This window comes from Rattus rattus, chromosome 7 (assembly GCF_011064425.1).
Source record: "Rattus rattus isolate New Zealand chromosome 7, Rrattus_CSIRO_v1, whole genome shotgun sequence".
NCBI lineage: Eukaryota > Metazoa > Chordata > Mammalia > Rodentia > Muridae > Rattus > Rattus rattus.
Window position 1 is genome coordinate 45174918 of NC_046160.1, and position 19093 is coordinate 45194010.

General features: G+C 39.4%; 1 protein-coding gene across 1 annotated transcript in view; it reads left to right on the plus strand.

Moving 5' to 3' along the window:
• Cog5 (component of oligomeric golgi complex 5) overlaps positions 1-19093 on the plus strand; it is a 290729-nt gene that overhangs the window by 146950 nt on the left and 124686 nt on the right. The window contains exon 8 of the mRNA XM_032907620.1: positions 14172-14337. Coding sequence (XP_032763511.1) covers positions 14172-14337 — 166 coding nt within the window. The remainder of the gene's footprint in view (positions 1-14171; positions 14338-19093) is intronic.

Below are 19093 nucleotides of genomic sequence, written 5' to 3' on the forward strand. Positions count from 1 at the left end.
TGGCTGCATTTGCTGCCTTAATTTGTCCCAATGATTCCCTGCCTTAATTATTTTTCCTATGAAAGTTATTTTATTATTGAGGATATTCTTAGTATCTTTGAAATCTTAGCTACTATTATTCGGTTAACATGACATTTTTCTAAGTATAAACCTCTGGGTTTTGGGGGGAACCCAGAAAAATGCATTCTTATGCATTCTACGTGCATAAGAATAAAGCTGGACTTTGATTTTGCCCTCTAAACAAAATTACATCAAATATTTAAATATAAGACCTGAAATTATAAAACTCTTAGATAAAACCTTGGAGAAAAGTTTTACAGCAATGCATTGACAGTGATTTGTTGGACATGTCACTCAAGGCAGACAGCAAAAGCAAAGATGGATACATGGGCCTAAAAACCAGTAACACAGGCAGCAGTAGAGTGAGCCAATGGACCTACAGGAAAGGAGCTAATATCTGCAAACTATACCGCTGCTAAAGGTATATATCTAAGGAAGTCCTACAGCTCAACAGCAACTACACCAACAAGCCAATTAAATGAACAGAAGTCTTAGAATTAAACAAAGAAGAAATACAAATGAGCAGTATGCATATGGAAAGATGCAAGCCACATGACTAGCAGTTACAATAATGAAGATACTAGTCATGACTATGACCTTTACTTCCTAGGTTTTTCTCTGTCAGAACAAAAGAAGTAACATGTATTGGTGAGGATGTGGCATGATCGTACTGTTACTGGGAATTCTGTGCCCATTAAAGGACCTCCTTGTTCCCCCGGCCCCCTAAGTCCTGGCATCCTCTTTTCTTCTTTCTGTGTCTATGAATTTGATTGTTCTGGGTTCCTCATATAGGTGGAATCATATATTATTTGTTTCCTTATAACTGGCTTACTTCTTAAAGCTTAGTATCCTCGAGGTTTATCAGTGTTGTAACATATTGGAATCTTTGGTATTTCTATGTCTAAACACTATCATTTTATTGATAAGTTTATCCACCAGTGGACAGGAGATACAAACACATATTTATTTTTCCTGTTACTCCTTCTCTATATTGTGACATCCTTTGGTTGTTTTTAAGAAGTATTATAAATTGGGTGGCTTAAAAAACAAGAACATATTCTTTGACCATTCTAAAGACTGTAAATGAAATCACCATGTTGTTAGGACCATGGTCTCTCTGAAGGCCCAAGAGAAGAATCGTTTCTTAGTTTCTTACCAGCAACCATTAGTATTCTGTGGCTTAAGCCTTTTAACTTTATTTTTTGTGTGTGGTGGGGTAGTCATGATGGTGGTGGCAAGCATACCTTGTAGAGTCCAGAAGCAGGTGATGGAGTCACTGGGACTGGACTTACAGGTAGCTGTGAGCCATCTAACATGGGTGCTGGGAACCAAACTCCAGACTTTTTGATGAGTGTCAAGCATTCTTAAACACTGAGCCATGTCTATAGCCTTACAGTATTAACCCCGTCTCTGGCTTTGTTCTCACATGGTTTTCAATTTTTTTTTAGTTCATTTTTTAAATTTGCACGTGCTTGGGAGGTGTGGTAGTGAGTGCATTCTCTCTCTCTCTCTCTCTCTCTCTCTCTCTCTCTGTGTGTGTGTGTGTCTGTGTGTGTGTGTGTGTGTGTGTGTGTAGGTTAGAAGACAGCTCAGATGTTGGTCTTTGCTTTTTCATCTTTTAGTGGGGAGGGGCAGGATCTTTCTTGTTCATGGCTATGTTATGCTAGGTTAGCTGACCCATAAACTAAACGAGATTCTTCTGTTTCTGTCTTCCCTCTGCCTGGGGTATGCACTAGGTTACAAGTGGTTTGTGCTATTACGTTCTGTCTTTTCTGTGGATTTAGGCCATCCAAACTCAGGTAGATCATCATGTCTGTGCTTTGTACTCACTTAGCTATCTCTTTAGCCCTCATATATTGTGTGTGTGTGTGTGTGTGTGTGTGTGTGTGTGTGTGTGTGTGTGTGTGTGTATCCATGTGATGTGTGTTCTTTCATGATGAAATTGGTTCTTTGCTTTAGGAAGCATCATGAGAAATGTGTCCCTGCTTGTAAAGATTCTGTTTGTAGATAAGTAATAGTTTGAGGTTTTCATTGGATATAAAATTTGCAGGAACACAATTCAGCTTTGTGTGTCTGCTAATATTTTACCAAGTGGTTAACATATAATGCTTATATTATTCAGCTCTGTATTCTATCATGGATACAATATAAAATAGAATGTACTGAATGGCTCAAATAGTGTAAGTGGTTTTCCTAATAATTCTCCAAGTTATGAAGTGTAAAATTAGTCCTGTAGTTGATTTCCAGTGGAGGTGGTCTTGAAAATAACAACTTTTTCCCTATGTCCTAACACGGCATAAGGAGGGGGAGCAATGTAAACTTTGGTGTTTTTTTCTCATGAGGGAACCAGTCCCTTGATGGCCTGGCCTAGTGTTACTTCAGCCTTCCCTCCAGAGCCTACTGTTTGTAACGACCAGCCATAGCAAACTCAGACTCAAATCCTGATTCTCCTACTGTGCCTTTAAACCACTCAGAGGACTTGAGATTTTTTTCCCCAAGTATACTAAGAAAGCAATCAGTCACATAGCAGACATCAACTAGGAGTGAGTCCTCTAATCTGTCAGTATCTACTGGAGAGCTTCAAATCCCCCACTTCCAAGGACTGTTTCCTTTCCACCCACTTCAGTTCCCACCCTAGGATATCTCTCTCGTACTTCTGACAGACCTGCTTGTATCTAGCTTCCCATGCAATCTGTCTGGGAGCTGATTAATTTGCACGAGTAGCTCTCAGAGCTCAAGAAAACACGTTGCTTGGTTTATTAGAAAGGATTTTCTACAAAGATACAGATAAAGATATACATAGGGCATTTAGAGGAAGGGTCCAGGGCTCCATGCCCTGGAAGAACACACCACTCTCCAGTGACCTCCAAGGGTCATCTGCACAGAGGTTCCAGTCCTTTCAGTGTTTAATGGGGTGTCAGTACATAGGCCTTGGTTATCTTGTATCTTTTCATCATTGGTGTTCAACTTTGCCTGGGGCTTGAGGGATGGTATCAATAGCTTCAATGCTTTAATCTCTTGTTCTCTCTCTCTCTTTTTCTCTTTTTCTCTCTCTCTCTCTCTCTCTCTCTCTCTTTCTCTCTCTCCCTCCCTCTCCCTCCCCCTCTCTCTCTTGTTCTCTCTAGCTCTCTCTCGCTCTCTCCCGCCCCGTGTGTGTGTGTGTGTGTGTGTGTGTGTGTGTGTGTGTGTGTGTGTGATTAGGCTTTAGGCATTTGAATAAAAGATCTCTGCCTTCTTATTTATCTATCCACCCACTCACCTCTTCGCCCATCTGTCCGTCTGTTTATCTATCCATTCACAGTGCTTCACCATTAATCTACCTGTCTGTCTGTCTATTCAGTGTCACACCATTAAATTGGGATGGAGAAACAAATTTATACTTTATTCTAGACAATATTTTAAAAGAGAACTTTAAACTTTTTTAAAGTTTTCAAGGCCTCGGTGTGATGACTTTAACCCCAGCAGTAGGGCAGCAGAGGCAGGCAAACCTTTGTGAGTGTGAGGTCACCTGGCTTTCATAATAAATTCCAGGATAGTTGGAGCTACATATTAAGAGAGCCTGTCTCAAAATAAGTAAATAAGGTTTTCAGATGAGTTCTTTTCTAAGGAACAAGCTACTTTTGTACCCCTGAGCTCTGGTCATCCTCCTGCTTCAGCCTCCAAAGAATTGGTTCTATTTGTGTGTCCTGTAGTGTACTGGCTGGGAGCCATTCAGTTATTTCTAAAGAACTGATAAATAGTTTTAGTAATGTATACATTCAAACATAAATATTGCCTACATTAATTCAGGAAAAAGTCATATCAGATATGTGTTTATTTAATAACTTAATCATGTGTGTGTTACTTGTTTTGATCTTATATCTTTGCCCTTAGCTAAACTATAAAGCATCACTGAGTTATATATTTGGCATTTAAGTAAACAAGGTGTGTGTGTATGTGTGTGTGTGAGAGAGAGAGAGAGAGACTTTGTATTATTTTTAAAATTATAATCACCAGAAAAGTGCATGTGTCATTTGAGTTCAACTCAATGAACTTTCAACAGTGAACATATAAAACCAGAATTAAGAAAAAGACAGCTAATAAAACCATAATATCTTCTCACAAGCATTATACAAGCCCATTTTTATTCAACAGATCCCTTGAGTAACTCCTAGAGACAGCAAAACTTGAAAGGCCCATGTATAAACCCCTGGATTTGAAGGAGGTTATTATGTAGATCCCACCTCAGCAGGCGTGAGGTAATGGATTTTGGTTCTGACACACTGTCACCCGAAGGCTTTGTACAGGTTTCTTTTTACTTCTCCACTCGTTCCTTCTTCCTTACTTCAGCTTCTTACATCTTCCCAGGAACTACTTCATTTCAGATTTGAGCTAAGACATCATCCTTTCAGGAGTATTTCCTTATTCCTTCATCCCCCGTCTCCCCTCTCCAGACCTGAGTGAATACATCTTTGTGTTTTCTTTAACTGATTAATTTTACCCCCAATTTTTCAGCATATCTTAATTGCTGACTTATTTTCCTTATTTGCAGTCACACCATAAATATTCCAAGGTCAGAGAGTGCAGCCTTATTTTAGACTCAGTTTTCTTGAACAACACCAGCACATCTTACACGGTTCTTTTGGGAAGCTAATAAAATCATTACCTTTAAGAAGGCAATGGAGTCCATCTTTTTGTGTTTTCTCATTTTATAAATGAATGAGACAGGGACCTGAAATTTGCTAATAAGGGCTTAGCCAGAGCTAGTGGTCAAAGCATGTGGTATTTGTCTGTGATAGACAGAACAATGAGATAAGGATATTGTTTAATATCTGCAGGATATCATTGATCTTCACCTGAACCATAGCTAGAAAAATTATTTCCATTTTCAAATATTCCAGTGTTGTAATCCAAGATATGCCTAGAGTTGTCCACCATTTTATTGTTTATTCCCAGTGTTTCTGATATTCATCCCCAGTGTGGCTTTGGTTCCCATTGCATAGTTTTTATTCTTCAGTTTCACTTTCCACCCAGATTGTTGTGCTATGATTATACATTCCAGAAGCATTTATATTTCCAACAAAGATGACCCCACTGGGTGGAGTGGAAGGGAGGGAGAGGAGAGAATGACTCTAGCCTGTAACCCCCTTAAAGGCATGCCTTCAGTAGCATAAGGACACAGCAGTGCTCCTGTAACCTTGGGGAAAAGCTTTGATATGTTGATCTACAGAGACCACTTTCTGTGCCACAGCACTCCTTACTACTTCTCTCTTGTTCTGTCACTATTCAGATGGTAATTCTCAACATCTCTCTGTTAGCACACTAGTTAGTTGCCTAGAGTATAATTGTGATCAAAACAAACAGAACCTTCCTTTAGCACTCTTGTTTTTATTCCTTTTCATTTATTGGATGTTTTCTTTATTTACATTTCAAATGTTATCCCCTTTCCCAGTTCCCCCTACAGAAACTCCCTATCCCATCCTCCCTCCCCATGCTTCCATGAGGGTGCTTAACCACACTCCCACCCACTCCTTCCCACCTCCCTCCCCTGGCATTCTCCTACACTGGGACATCAAGCCTTCACAGGACCAAGGGCCTTTCCTCCCATTTTTGCCCTACAAGACCATCCTTTGCTACATATGCAGCTGGAGCCATGGGTCTGCCCATGTGTACTCTTTGGCTGGTGGTTTAATCCCAGGGAGCTCTGGGGGTGGGGGGGGTCTGGTGGATTGATATTATTGTTCTTCCTATAGGATTAGAAACTCTAAAGCTGAAAGCTCCTTCAATCTTTTCTCTAACTCCTGCATTGGGGACCCCGCTCTCAGTCCATTGGTTGGCTGCAAACATCCACCTCTATATTCGTCAGACCCTCGCAGAACCTCTTAGAAGACAGCTATATCAGGTTCCTATCAGCATGCACATCTTGCCATTCTCAATTTTGTTTGGGTTTGACAACTGTATATGGGATGGATCCTCATGTAGGGCAGTCTCTGGATGGCCTTTCCTTTAGTCTCTGCTCCATACATTGTCTCCATATTTCTTCCCTTGAGTATTTTGTTCCCCTTTCTAAGAAGGACCGACACATCCACACTTTGGTCTTTCTTCTTCTTGACCTTCATGTAGTCTGTGAATTTTATCTTAGGTATTCTGAGCTTTTGGGCTGATATCCACTTATCAGTGAGTGCATACCGTGTGTGTTCTTTTGTGACATCATTCAGGATGATATTTTCTAGTTCTGTCTATTCGCCTAAGAATTTCATGAAGTCATTGTTTTTAATAGCTGATTGGTACTGTATTATGTTAATAGATCACATTTTCTGTATCCTCTTCTCTGTTGATGGACATCTGGGTTCTTTCCAGTTTCTGGCTATTCTAAATAAGGCTGCTATCAACCTAGTGGAGCATGTGTCCTTGTTGTATGTTGGAGCATCTTTTGGGTATATACCCAGGTATAGCTGGGTCCTCAGGTAGTACTATGTCCAGTTTTCTGAGGAACCTCCAGACCGATTTCCAGAGTGGTTATATCAGCTTGTAATCCCACTAAGAATGGAGAAGTGTTCCTCTTTCTCCACATCCTAGCCAGCATTTGCTGTTACCTGAGTTTTTTATTGTAACCATTCTACTGGTGTGATGTGAAATCTCAGGGTTGTTTTGATTTGTGTTTCCCTGATGACTGAACATTTCTTTAGGTGCTTCACAGCCATTCAATATTCCTCAGTTGAGAATTTGTTACTTAGCTCTGTACTCCATTTTATTTTATTTTATTTTTTAATTAGATATATTTCTTTATTTACATTTCAAGCGTTATTCCCTTTCCCAGTTTCCTATCCATAAGTCCCCCCTCCCCTCCCCTCCCCCTCCCCCATATAGGTGTTCCCCCCTCCAACTCCGACATTCCCCTGCACTGGGGGTCTAACCTTGGCAGGACCAAGGGTTCCCCTTCCAATGGTACCCCAACAAGGCTATTCTCGTCTACATATGAAGTTGGAGCCCAGGGTCAGTCCATGTATAGTCTTTGGAAGTGATTTAGTCCCTGGAAGCTCTGGTTGGTTAGCATTGTTGTTCTTATGGGGTTGCAAGCTCCTTCAACTCTTTCAGTCCTTCCTCTAATTCCCCCTAAGGGGGTCCCGTTCTCAGTTCAGTGGTTTGCTGCTTGCATTCGCCTCTGTATTGGACATGCTCTGGCTGTGTCTCTCAGGAGAGATCTATATCTGGTCCCTTTCAGCATGCACTTTTTAGCTTCAACCATCTTATCTAGTTTTGGTGGCTGTATATATATTTGGTCCACATGTGGGGCAGGCTCCAAATGGCTGTTCCTTCAGTCTCTGCTCTAAACTTTGTCTCCCTACCCCCTCCTATGGATATTTTTGTTCCCCTTTTTAAGAAGATGTAAAGCATCTGCACTTTGGTCATCCTTCTTGAGCTTCCTGTGATCTGCAGATTGCATCTTGGGTAATTTGAGCATTTGGGCTAATATCCACTTATAAGTGAGTGCATACCATGTGTGTTTTTCTGTGATTGGATTACCTCACTCAGGATGATATTTTCTAGTTCATTCCATTTGCCTATGAATTTCATTTTTTTTTGATTGCTGAGTAGTATTCCATCTTGTAGATGTACCACATTTTCTGTATCCATTCCTCTGTTGAAGGGCATCTGGGTTCTTTCCAGCATTTGGCTATTATAAATAAGTCTGCTATGAACATAGTGGAGCATGTGTCTTTGTTGTGTGTTGGAGCATCTTTTGGGTATATGCCCAAGAGAGGTATAGCTGGGTCCTCAGGTAGTGCAATGTCCAATTTTCTGAGGAACCTCCAGACTGATTTCCAGAGTGGTTGTACCAGTTTGCTGTCCCATCAACAATGGAGGAGTGTTCCTCTTTCTCCACATCCTTGCCAGCATCTGCTGTCACCTGAGTTTTTGATCTTAGCCATTCTCACTGGTGTGAGGTGGAATCTCAGGGTTTTTTTGATTTGCATTTTCCTGATGACTAAGGATGTTGAACATTTCTTTGAGTGCTTCTCAGCCATTTGATATTCCTCAGCTGAGAATTTTTTGTTTAGCTCTGTACCCATTTTTAATAGTGTTATTGACTCTCTGGAGTCTAATTTTTTGAGTTCTTTGTATATTTTGGATATTAGCCCTCTATCAGATGTAGGATTAGTAAAGATCTTTTCCCAATCTGTTGGTTGCCATTTTGTCCTACTGACCGTGTGGTTGAGATACTTTTAATGACTGGTTCTATTACTTTAGAGTTTATGGGAGTGTTTAGGTGGTTTATCTGATACTGATTTAACTTTTTGGTACTTAGGATCTGTCTAAAATTGTCCATTTCTTCAGATTTTCCAGTTTTGTTGAATATAGGCTTTTGTAGCAGGATATGATTTTTTTTTTTTTAATTTTCCCCGTTTTTGTTGTTATGTTTCCCTTTTTATTTCTGGTTTTGTTAATTTGGATACTGTCTGTGTGATCTCTGGTTGGTCTGGCTAAGGATTTATCCATCTTATTGATTTTCTCAAAGAACCGGCTCCTGGTTTTGTTGATTCTTTGTATAGTTCTTTTTGTTTCTACTTGGTTGACTTCAGCCCTGAAATTATTTCCTGCCGTCTACTCCTCTTGGGTGTATTTGCTTCTTTTTGCTCTAGGGTTTATAGGTGTACTCTCAAGCTGCTAGTGTATGCTCTCTCCAGTTTCTTTTTGCAGGCACTCAGAGCTCTGAGTTTTCCTCTTAGCACTGCTTTCATTGTGTCCCTTAAGTGTGGGTATGTTGTGTCTTCATTTTCATTAAATTCTAAAAAGTCTTTAATTTCTTTATTCTTCCTTGACCAAGTTGCCATTGAGTAGAGTGTTGTTCAGCTTCTGTGTGTGTGGGCTTTCTGTTTGTTTTTGTTGTTTCTGAAGACCAGCCTTAGTCTGTGGTGATCTGATAGAATGCATGGATTATTTCAATCTTTTTTTAATCTGCTGAGGCCTGTTTTGTGACCGATTATATGGTCTGTTTTTGAGACAGTCACATGGGGAGCTGAGAAGAAATTATATTCTTTTGTTTTAGGATGAAATGTTCTATAGATGTCTGTTAAATCCATTTAGTTCATAACTTCTGTTAATTTTATTGTGTCTCTGTTTAGTTTCTGTTTCCATGATCTGTCCATTGCTGATAGCAGGGTGTTAGAGTCTCCCACTGTTATTGTGTGAGGTGCAATGTGTGCCTCGAGTTTTAGTAAGGTTTCTTTTATGAATGTGAGAACCCTTGCATTTGACCATACATGTTCAGAACCGAGAGTTGATCTTGGTAGATTTTTTTCCTTTGATGAGTATGAAGTGCCCTTTCTTATCTTTTTTGATAACTTTGGGTTGAAAATCTATTTTATTCGATATTAGGATGTCTAGTCCAGCTTGTTTCTTGGGACCATTTGCTTGGAAAATGTTTCCCCAGCCTTTACTCTAAGGTAGTTTCTGTCTTTGTCATGGAGGTGCATTTTGTTTAGGCAGCAGAATGCTGGGTCCTCTTTCTGTATCCAGTCTGTTGGTCTATGTCTTTTTATTGGGGAATTGAGTCCCTTGATGTTAAGAGATTTTAAAGACTAGTGATTGTTGCTACTTGTTATTTTTGTTCTTAGATGTGAAATTATGTTTGTGTGACTCTCTTCTTTTGGGTTTGTTGCAGGATGTACTTTTTCCTCCTGTGTTGGGCTTTTCCATCTATTATCCTTTGTAGGGCAGGATTTGTGGGAAAATATTGTGTAAATTTGGTTTTGTCATGGAATATTTTGGTTTCTCTATCTTTGTTAATTGAGAGTTTTGCTGGGTTTGGTAGCCTGGGCTGGCATTTCTGTTGTCTTAGAGTTTGTATGACATCTGCCCAGGATCTTCTGGCTTTCATAGTTTCTGGTAAGGAGTTCTGCCTTTATATGTTACTTGACCTTTTTTCCTTATTGCTTTTAATATTCTTTGTTTTGTACATTTAGTGTTTTAATTATTTTGTGATGAAAGAGTTACTTTTCTGGTCCAGTTTATTTTGAATTTTATATGCTTCTTTTATGTTCATGAGCATCTCTTTATTTAGGTTGGGTATGTTTTCTTATATAATTTTGTTGAAGATATTTACTTGCCCTTTAGGTTGGGAATCTTTGCTCTCTTCTATACCTATTATCCTTAGGTTTGGTTTTCTCATTGTGTCCTGGATTTCCTAGATGTTTTAGGTTAGAAGCTTTTTGCACTTTGCATTATTTGTCTATTCTGTCAATGTTTTCTATGGTATTTTCTACCCCTGAGATTCCCTCTTCTATCTCTTTTATTCTGTTGATGATGCTTGCATCTATGGCTCCTAATCTCTTTCCTAGGTTTTCTCTCTCCAGGCTTGTCTCCCTTTGTGATTTCTTTATCATTTTTATTTCCCTTTTTATATCCTGGGTGTTTTTGTTCAATACCTTCACCTGTTTGGTTGTTTTTTTACTGTAATTCTTTGAGGGATTTTTGTTTGTGTTTTTTTCTTTAAGGGCTCTACCTGTTTATCTGTGTTCTCCTGTATTTCTTTAAGGGAGTTATGTCCTTTCTAAAGTCCTTTAATATCTGCATGAGATGTATTTTAAATCTGATTCTTGCTTTTCTGGTATGATGGGGTATCCAGAACTTGTTGTAGTTGGGGACCTGGGTTCTGATGATGCCAAGTAGTCTTGGTTTCTGTTGCTTGTGTTCTTGTGCTTGTCTCTGGCCATCCGGTTATATTTAGTGCTACCTGCCTTTGCTGTCTGTGACTGAAGCCTGTCCCTCCTGTGATCCTAGTCGATTCAGAACTCCTCAGAGTCCAGCTGTCTCTGTGATCCTATGATTCTGTAATCCTGAGATCCTGAGATCCTGAGATCCTGTTGTGTCAGAGCTCCTGGGAGTCAAGCTTTCTCTTGGTGTTGCAGGAGTGGGTGGGGAGCCAGAGCCGTGAATTGCTCTGGGCTCAGTTCCTCTGGCTTGTGGGGATTTGTGTTTCCCTGTTTCTGTAGGGGTCCCAGTTATGCTGGTGTTGGGAAAGATGTTGTGGCCTCAACTGTGACCTTGAGTGTGTTAGAGTTCCAGTGCTCCTGAGTTTGTCTGATCTGGTTGTCGAGCTTCTTTTGTGATCCTGTGATACTAGGCATTTCAAAGCACCTGAGAGTCAGGCTCCCTCTGGGTGTTGTAAGAGTGAATCAGTGCCATCACCTCAGGTCTGCCCTGGGTGCAGGCTCAGACCTGAAGGAACCCATGCCCTGGCTGAGCAAGGGCTCCTACATTTCTGGATCCTAGGGTCCCAGTTACTCAGGGTGTGGGGCAGTTGCTGGGGCCTCCTCACCTGTGAGCCTTGGCTTGTTAGAGCATCTGGGAGTCAGGCTTCCTCTGGCTGTTATAGAAATGGGTGTAGAACTAGAGCCCCATGTCTGCTCAGTGCACAGGTTCAGTCCTGAATGCTTCCCTTAGCACTCTTAAGTGGGAATTATATAAATACCGTAAAATTTGATGAGTGATTGAGAAATTTGCCCAGATTCAACCAACTGATCTACTACAGAGCTAGAGTTCCATCTCAAGGCCATCTACTTTAAAGACCCACTCTCTTCCCACCATAGCATGTAGCCACTGCATGAAGTTATTTCAGGTGTTTCTTTGACATGTACTGGTAATCTCGGCTACTCAGAAGGCAAAGGCAGGATTGAGTGACAGCACAAGGTCATTCTGCCTCTGCCTCTGCCTCTGCCTCTGCCTCTGCCTCTGCCTCTGCCTCTGCCTCTGCCTCTGCCCTCTGCCCTCTGCCCTCTGCCCTCTGCCCTCTGCTTTACCCATTAGGTTGGTGTTGTTACTTCTGCATTATCCAGAAAAGGAAACTGTCTTAAAGAGGTCATGTAATTTGCCTTTGATTTTAGATATTTAATGTCAGAGCTTGACTTTTGATAACTGCTTTATTCAGGAATAGGATTAAGGAAAGCTAATAATAGAGTTAACAAAAAGTAAAAGTAGTTATTTGGTAAGACCAATAAATTATATTGATAAACATCCCACAAGTTTTTGAGGAACAGAGAAAAGATAAAAGAACCAATGACCTGAGAGCAGATCCAATAAATCTAAAAAGATGGTAAAAAAACATTAGGTTTAACTTTTCACCAATAATTAAAAATTTAGATAAGTTGTCACAATTCTAGGAAACAAAGTTATAAAATAAGGTAGAAAGATTGAGTCTAAATAGTTGTATTTCTTTTTCCAAGCTTGTAAACCTCCGCTGAGAAAGGGTGAGACTCTTCTAAAATCTAAGGGACAAATAAGTCAACATTTTATAAACCCTATCCAAGAACTGAGGAAAGGGAATACTTAGTGCTGATATCAAAGTGGTAGCTAGTGACTGTGAGGAATGTAAGTATATAACCAATATCATTAAAAATCAGGATGCCCAAAGTGCTAGCCATAGAGAGTGCATTCTGATTAGGAGTTTCTTTTCATTTAATGAAAGAATATTTCATATTAAGAATTTGTTATCTTTAAAAGATTTCAGTAAGAGCGAGAGGGTGTTTTACAATAGGAACATTACCAGTGATTACACCTAAATATATATACAGTTTGTACAGATACATACACAAAAATAAAACAACCAGTTAGAACCATGGGCAACAAGGAATATCTATTTTATTTGCACACCAAAACTTCCAAATGCATACCATACGTGAGAAGACAACCTCTTGTCATTGTTGAAAAGTCACACAAAACCATAGTGCTTAATGAAAGCAATATGTAGATTAGAGGCATGGCTGTGGGTTTTAAGTGAGTCGATAGGACAGCTGCACTTTTGCAGCTTCATTGGGAAGTCTGCCCTGTCTGTAAACACAGAGCTTGCAAGGCCTCCTGATTTCAGTCTGCTTTCACGCAGCAGAAGCACCTGTGCGTATTTGTTCACAAAGTGCTGAATGTTAGAATGTTTATTCCAGTGTGAATTATAATGCCTAAAATTGAGAACAGTTAATGTATATGTCCACAAGAGAGTGGGCAGTTAGAAGAAAATCCCTACACTGCAATGCTAGACAGTGATAAACGTGAATCATCCTCTGTTATGTAAAACAACACAGAAGCAGTCCACACAGAAGACTCTGAACAAAGTCAGTCTACTGTGTAATTCCACTGATGTCAAGGGGACAAACAGGTAGAATTAATCTCATATCAAAAGTTACAGTAGTGATGATACCTGGAGGGATACAATTTAGGGAAGGACTGGCAGTTCAGAGGTGCTTACAGCCTTTGAATTTAAGAACTAGATTTATGTGGGTGTGAGTGTGGGTGGGTATATGTACCTGTGTATGGCTGCACAGTGCATAGGTGCATGTATAATGTGGAAACCCAAAGGCAGATGTCAGGAGATTACCCTCATTGCTCTTGCACCGTACTCACTGAGGCCGACTCTCTCATCACACTCAGAGCTTACTGGTGTGTCTCTTCTCGCTTGCTCTACACTAACCTTCTATCTGTCTGTCTGCCTATCTCCACTCATGTATGTTATATGCATATGTGTGTGTGTATTGCCTCAGTAACAAATTCTTCTTTCAAATGACTTCATTTGTCCTTCATCATGGCTAAGTATCAGTAAATTATTTCATTAGTTGTTATTCCAAGCTAAATTAATAAGACAAAAAATTACTTCTGAAACCTACTAACATTGTTAAAATAATATTATAACCTACATTTGCACATGTACGTACACAAACATACAAGTACACAGACGCACACAAACTTAGAAACACACACACAGATCAGAGAAAGGGGTATACATAGAGAAAATCACAGTAGGTCTTACATAATAACAAAAAATAGGTTTGAGATTCATTTTTTCATTGAATAAGAAAAAATATTATTTTGAATTAAATGGTCTATCAAGAAGATATGGCACAACAGTATATGCATATAAATAAAACTGACTCCAAACTGTCTTTGCCCTTACCTTTTCTAATCTGGAAATACACTAGCAACCGCTAAATGTCAAAGAGTGTGTATGTGTGTGTGTGTGTGTGTGTGTGTGTGTGTGTGTGTGTGTGTGTGTGTGTGCGCGCGCGCGCGCGCGCTTAAAGATTGATAGTAGTTTTTCGTATTTCCTATTTGTATCTGTTTGTACTCCATTTGTATTTCAGAATCCAACTCAGGTTGGAACAGCTCTTCAGGTTTTCCACAATCTGGGGACTTTGAAGGACACTGTTACCAATGTCGTGGATGGCTATTGTGCTGCCTTGGAAGACAGTATCAACAATGCATTGGACGTCAAAGTTTTGACTCAGCCTTCCCAGTCAGCTGTGAGAGGTATGGATATGGTTTATATTTAGCTCATTTACTTATTTATAACCAAGAACTCCTTTGAATAGAGTATGAAACATTCGTGTTTCAAAGCAATCTAATGACTCACTTTTTTAGTCGCCGAAAATGAGAGGAAAATTATGTTTCAAAACTTGATCAGAACCTCTAGAAAAGATGTCTAAGCTGTGGCACCATTTACTTGGAAGGAAACAGATGCAAATAAGAACATATTTTTCTTCCTGAAGTCTTTACTCTGACAGGTACTTTTTATTGAGAAGGAAAGCATTTTAAGGAATGCTATTTCTACTTTAGCTCTCAGGACTTTTCCTTATAATTTTCATACTGAAAAACAATTATGGCTTAGGCAGTCAAAATAGATCAAACCCTTGGGAGCATGGCAACTGTGACAAATGTAAGGAAAACTACTATTGCAAGGTAGACTCTCTGCGACACAGCCCGAACTTAGCGCTCTGACCCTTTCCTGACAGGATTTACTACAGTGTCATTCATGTGTAGCCTTTGTTCTTGTATGTATATATGCTGTATGTATCTCTTCCCTCCCTCCCGTCCTCCCTCCTTCCTTTCCTCCTTCCTTCCTGCATTTCCTTCCATGCTTCTTGCACGTTTGTCCTTCTCTTTCTTACCGTGTATTCTTCTCTTGCTAGTCTAGAAGAAAAGATTTGTCCTTAGGTCCCATCCAGTCTGGCTTTTTCATCATGTAATTGTCCTATAACTTTAGCTTAAAAAACAATCAAATATATCTTCCCTTTCTTTGACTCTACTACTTTATTTTATTTTGTCAGTATACAGAAAAATTTCCATATTATTATCTGTAGTAATGGTATCATTTCCTCCCATATTTTCATTGAAGGCACTCTAATGTCCTGAAGTATAAACAAAATGACTGTATAGATTAATGACACTTCTGATGCATAGACAATACAAACGAATTTCATTTTTATACATGACCTTAAGCAAAACTGAGTTCATAGCTCCTGTCTCAGTAGCACTAATAAAAGGAAATAAAAGAATCTTAAGTCTCAGTGAAATTTTAAAGGCTCACTTCAGCCTCTGAATAGGTCTCTATTCATACTATTACCAAAGGAGTTTGTTGAAAAGAAATTGCCAAAGGAGATTTTCCTCTGAAGTTTTGCTAGCAATTATTTTCACAAAGTTTGATCTCATGTTTAAATTTTCAACAGCAGTTTAATCTCATTCCCTCTTGTGTTGTCAAGAACAGAGGAAAAATGAAAGCAATTATTCACATGCAATCTTAATGTAGGCCTCTTTTATAGAGAATAAAGGATTCTAAAGCTGCCTATCACCATCTGTTGAGAAGCAGATACCATGATGTAATGTAGAAACCCTAAGCACCGATTTCTCATTTTTTAAAAGAATGAGTATTATCTTATTTCTAATATTAAAGTATATTCATGTTATATTTTTCATATATATTGAGGTTCCATAGAGTTGTTTTAAATACTCAATGAAGCATTGGAGTATGATAGAGTATCACAACAATAAATTTTTGTATATGGTTTAGGGCAAAGATTTTTATACATTAATTTTAAATTTTCTACAGATTTTGAGATTAAATTTAAGATCTGTAGAATTTAAGATGAAATAAAACAATGTTTAAAAATGTTTCTTTGAATATATAAAGAAGACAAAAATGCATAAAGATAACATGGTGATGGGCAACTTCAGACCTGGCACCCATGAGGCTGAGGCAGGAAGACAGAAGGAAATGTGTTTGAGACCTCCCTTGTCTACATGGTGAGATCATGTCTCAGGAAACAAACAGAACTCAAGTTTGAAAGCAAGCTTGTAAGGTAGCTGTGTCATTATGAAGACTGATGGTGCAGGACCACATACGCAATACACACGTGAGAGACTGTCAACACCTTTTAGGGGATGTGTGAGTGTGCTGCTAGTCTAACGCCAACCTGACACACAAACTAGAGTTATCCAAGAGGAAAACATCTGCATTGAAAAATGGCCTCCATGAGATCCAGCTGTAAGGCATTTTCTTAATTACTGACTGGTGGGAGAGGGCCTGCCATTGTGGGTGGTGCCATCCTTGGGCTTGTGGTCCTGGGTTCTATAAAAAGCAAACTGAGCAAGCCATGGGGAACAAACCAATAAGCAGCACCCTCCATGGTGTCTGCATCAGCTCTTGCCTCCAGGTTCTTACCCTGTGTGAGCCCCTGCCTGACTTCCTTCAGTGATGATATGGAAGTGTAAGCTAAATAAACCCTTTCCTCCCCAACTCCCTTTTTGATCATGGTGTTTTGTTTGCTAACCAAGACAACCGGTGATGAGGAACGTGCAAATTAAATAAAATACTGTTTTTTCCTAATCAGTTAGTCAAAGTCTGAGACACAACTATCAGAGGAGAACAAAAACCTAGTATTCATATTGTGGGCGAGGGAGATGGTTCAGCCCCTCAACCTTAAAAGTTTGATTTCACAGGTTAAAATTGTGTGTTACTTTTAATATGAACTCCTCTGAAAGGGTACGTCCTAGAGAAATGTGCTGCATATATATAAGCTTTAAAATATTATTGTTTAGTGTAAATGCATGATGTGTGAGGGTTACTGTACATGTCTAGTTCCTTTGGAAATCTGGAAACTTCATAGAATTCTTCTTTTCATGAACATGGGACAGTACTTTGATGTTAGAGGAGAACTCACAAGAGTCGTTTGGACTTGTCCTTCTAGCAGGTGAGACCTGGGGATCACACTCACACATGTTGTGAGACGTTACTGTCTGCGCCATCTCAGCATCCTGGCCATTTGTTTTCTGTGGGTGCCCTGCTGGCTTTTCCTCATCTGTAAGTTTAGGAACTTTTAGACGGTTACCTTGGAGTTGGATGCTGGGTCAATAACTCTTTGTGATTTGATTTCAGTTTTGATTATTTTTGCGTCCACTTGCTCCTTTAACTTAATGCATACCTGGAATGTGCATTTGTCAGGCATCTGTTTTCCATATTAGTATTTCTCTGTAGTTATTTTAATATTGTTGTATTTTATGTGATTTCTTCTTGCCTGTTTCTTATGTTTCCCTGTGTTTCTGTCTTTGTTCTTTAGAATTTTCTGGTTGTTTTTACTGTCTTCTTTATGCTGTTTATGACCTGTGCACATGCCCACCATGTATGTGTTTTTTCATGCACATCGTATATACAATAAAAACTTTTAAAAACTTAAGTAATCTTTGGAAATATTTTGAGAAAACGCCCCTGTTAGTTTGCTGTTCAGCTTTTGTTGACTTGACCTAGAGTCTCGCGAATGGCGGAGCTCAGGTGAGGAATTGCTTCCATAGGGTGGGCCTGTACACATCTGTGGGACATTTCGGTTAGTGATTGATGCAGCCCACTGTGGGTGGAGCCACCCCTGGCAGATGGTCCTCGTTTGTATAAGAAAGCAGGCTGAGCAAGCTGTGAGGGGCAAGCCGGTAAGCAGCACTCCTTCAGGGTCTTCTCTTCCATTCTTCCCTTAAATTTCATTTTAAAATATTTCTTTTTCAAGTTGCTTTTAGTCGTGGTTCTATTATATCAAGAGAGGAAAACTGAAACAGCCAGTCAGAACAATGGCTTGGATATTCACTTTACTTTGCTTCTATAGACTTTACCTAAGTTCACAGATTCTTGGTGTCTTCCCCATGAACTCCTAGTGTCAGAAAAGAGTACCACCCCCCATGTCCTTACTATTCCTATATAAAGCCTAGTTCTCAAGTTCTGTATCACTAAGGAGATGTGAATTACGTGACTCTATATAGGCTTCCTAAGTCAAAATTCAGACATGAGTCCCGCACTCTTTAATTTACTGAATATGTTAGAATTTTGTCACTTGACTAATGTCTGAGAAAAAACAATTGTAGAAGTCTTTTTTTGGCTCATGTTTTCAGAGGTTTCATTCCATGCTTAGATGGCTTCGTTGTTGTGTACCTAAAGTGAGGATGAACATCATGTCAGGAAGTACATTGTAGACCAAAGAAGCCCACCTCCTGGCTGCTAGGAAGTAGAGAAGAATAAGCTCCCAGTGACCACTTCCTCTACCTGTGTCCTACCACTGCATTCCACTGGCTCCCCGTTCTATGCTCAGAATTTTAAAACCATTAATAGATTGGATCATTGATTAAGTTAGATCCTTCATGAACTAATTATCTCTGGAAGCACCCTTAAAGGTTCATTCAGAGATCTGTTTTACTAATCTCTGCCCCTTTTCTAATTAAATTGACAATGGAGGTTAATCCTCACTTCCATTTTTCAGCTTATTCTAAGAATCCCAAAATTTGAAAACAGTTGTTCCACCTAAGTCATTCTGAATTTCTCCATGGTCTCTTACATTTCCAATTACTTTGCACCTCCCACTAAGTCACCTCTTGCAGCATTTTTGATGTTTTCTATAGTCATTGGGGATACTCTCAACTGGAACCAGATCCTAACAGTCACTGAGAGGAAGCTCACCTCTCAGGCGAGAGTCCCTGAGTAGGAAGTCTCCTATCTGTTTCACAGTTGTGTTGTAGTTGATTTTAAAGCAGTGTCCCACTAATGACTCAGTTATCTGCTCTCTTCTTCCTTTTAATTTATCAATGGCATTCGATATGAGCATTTCATAATCAAGTTGAAGGGTTTATCTGATTCCTATTTCTTCTAAGTAAATTGTTTCCTACTTTTTGTTTGTTCTTAATCTTGCTGGCTTTCCAAAGAAGAGTATCATTAACTAGAAATCACTTGTAAGTATTTCTTTCAGGAACTCTT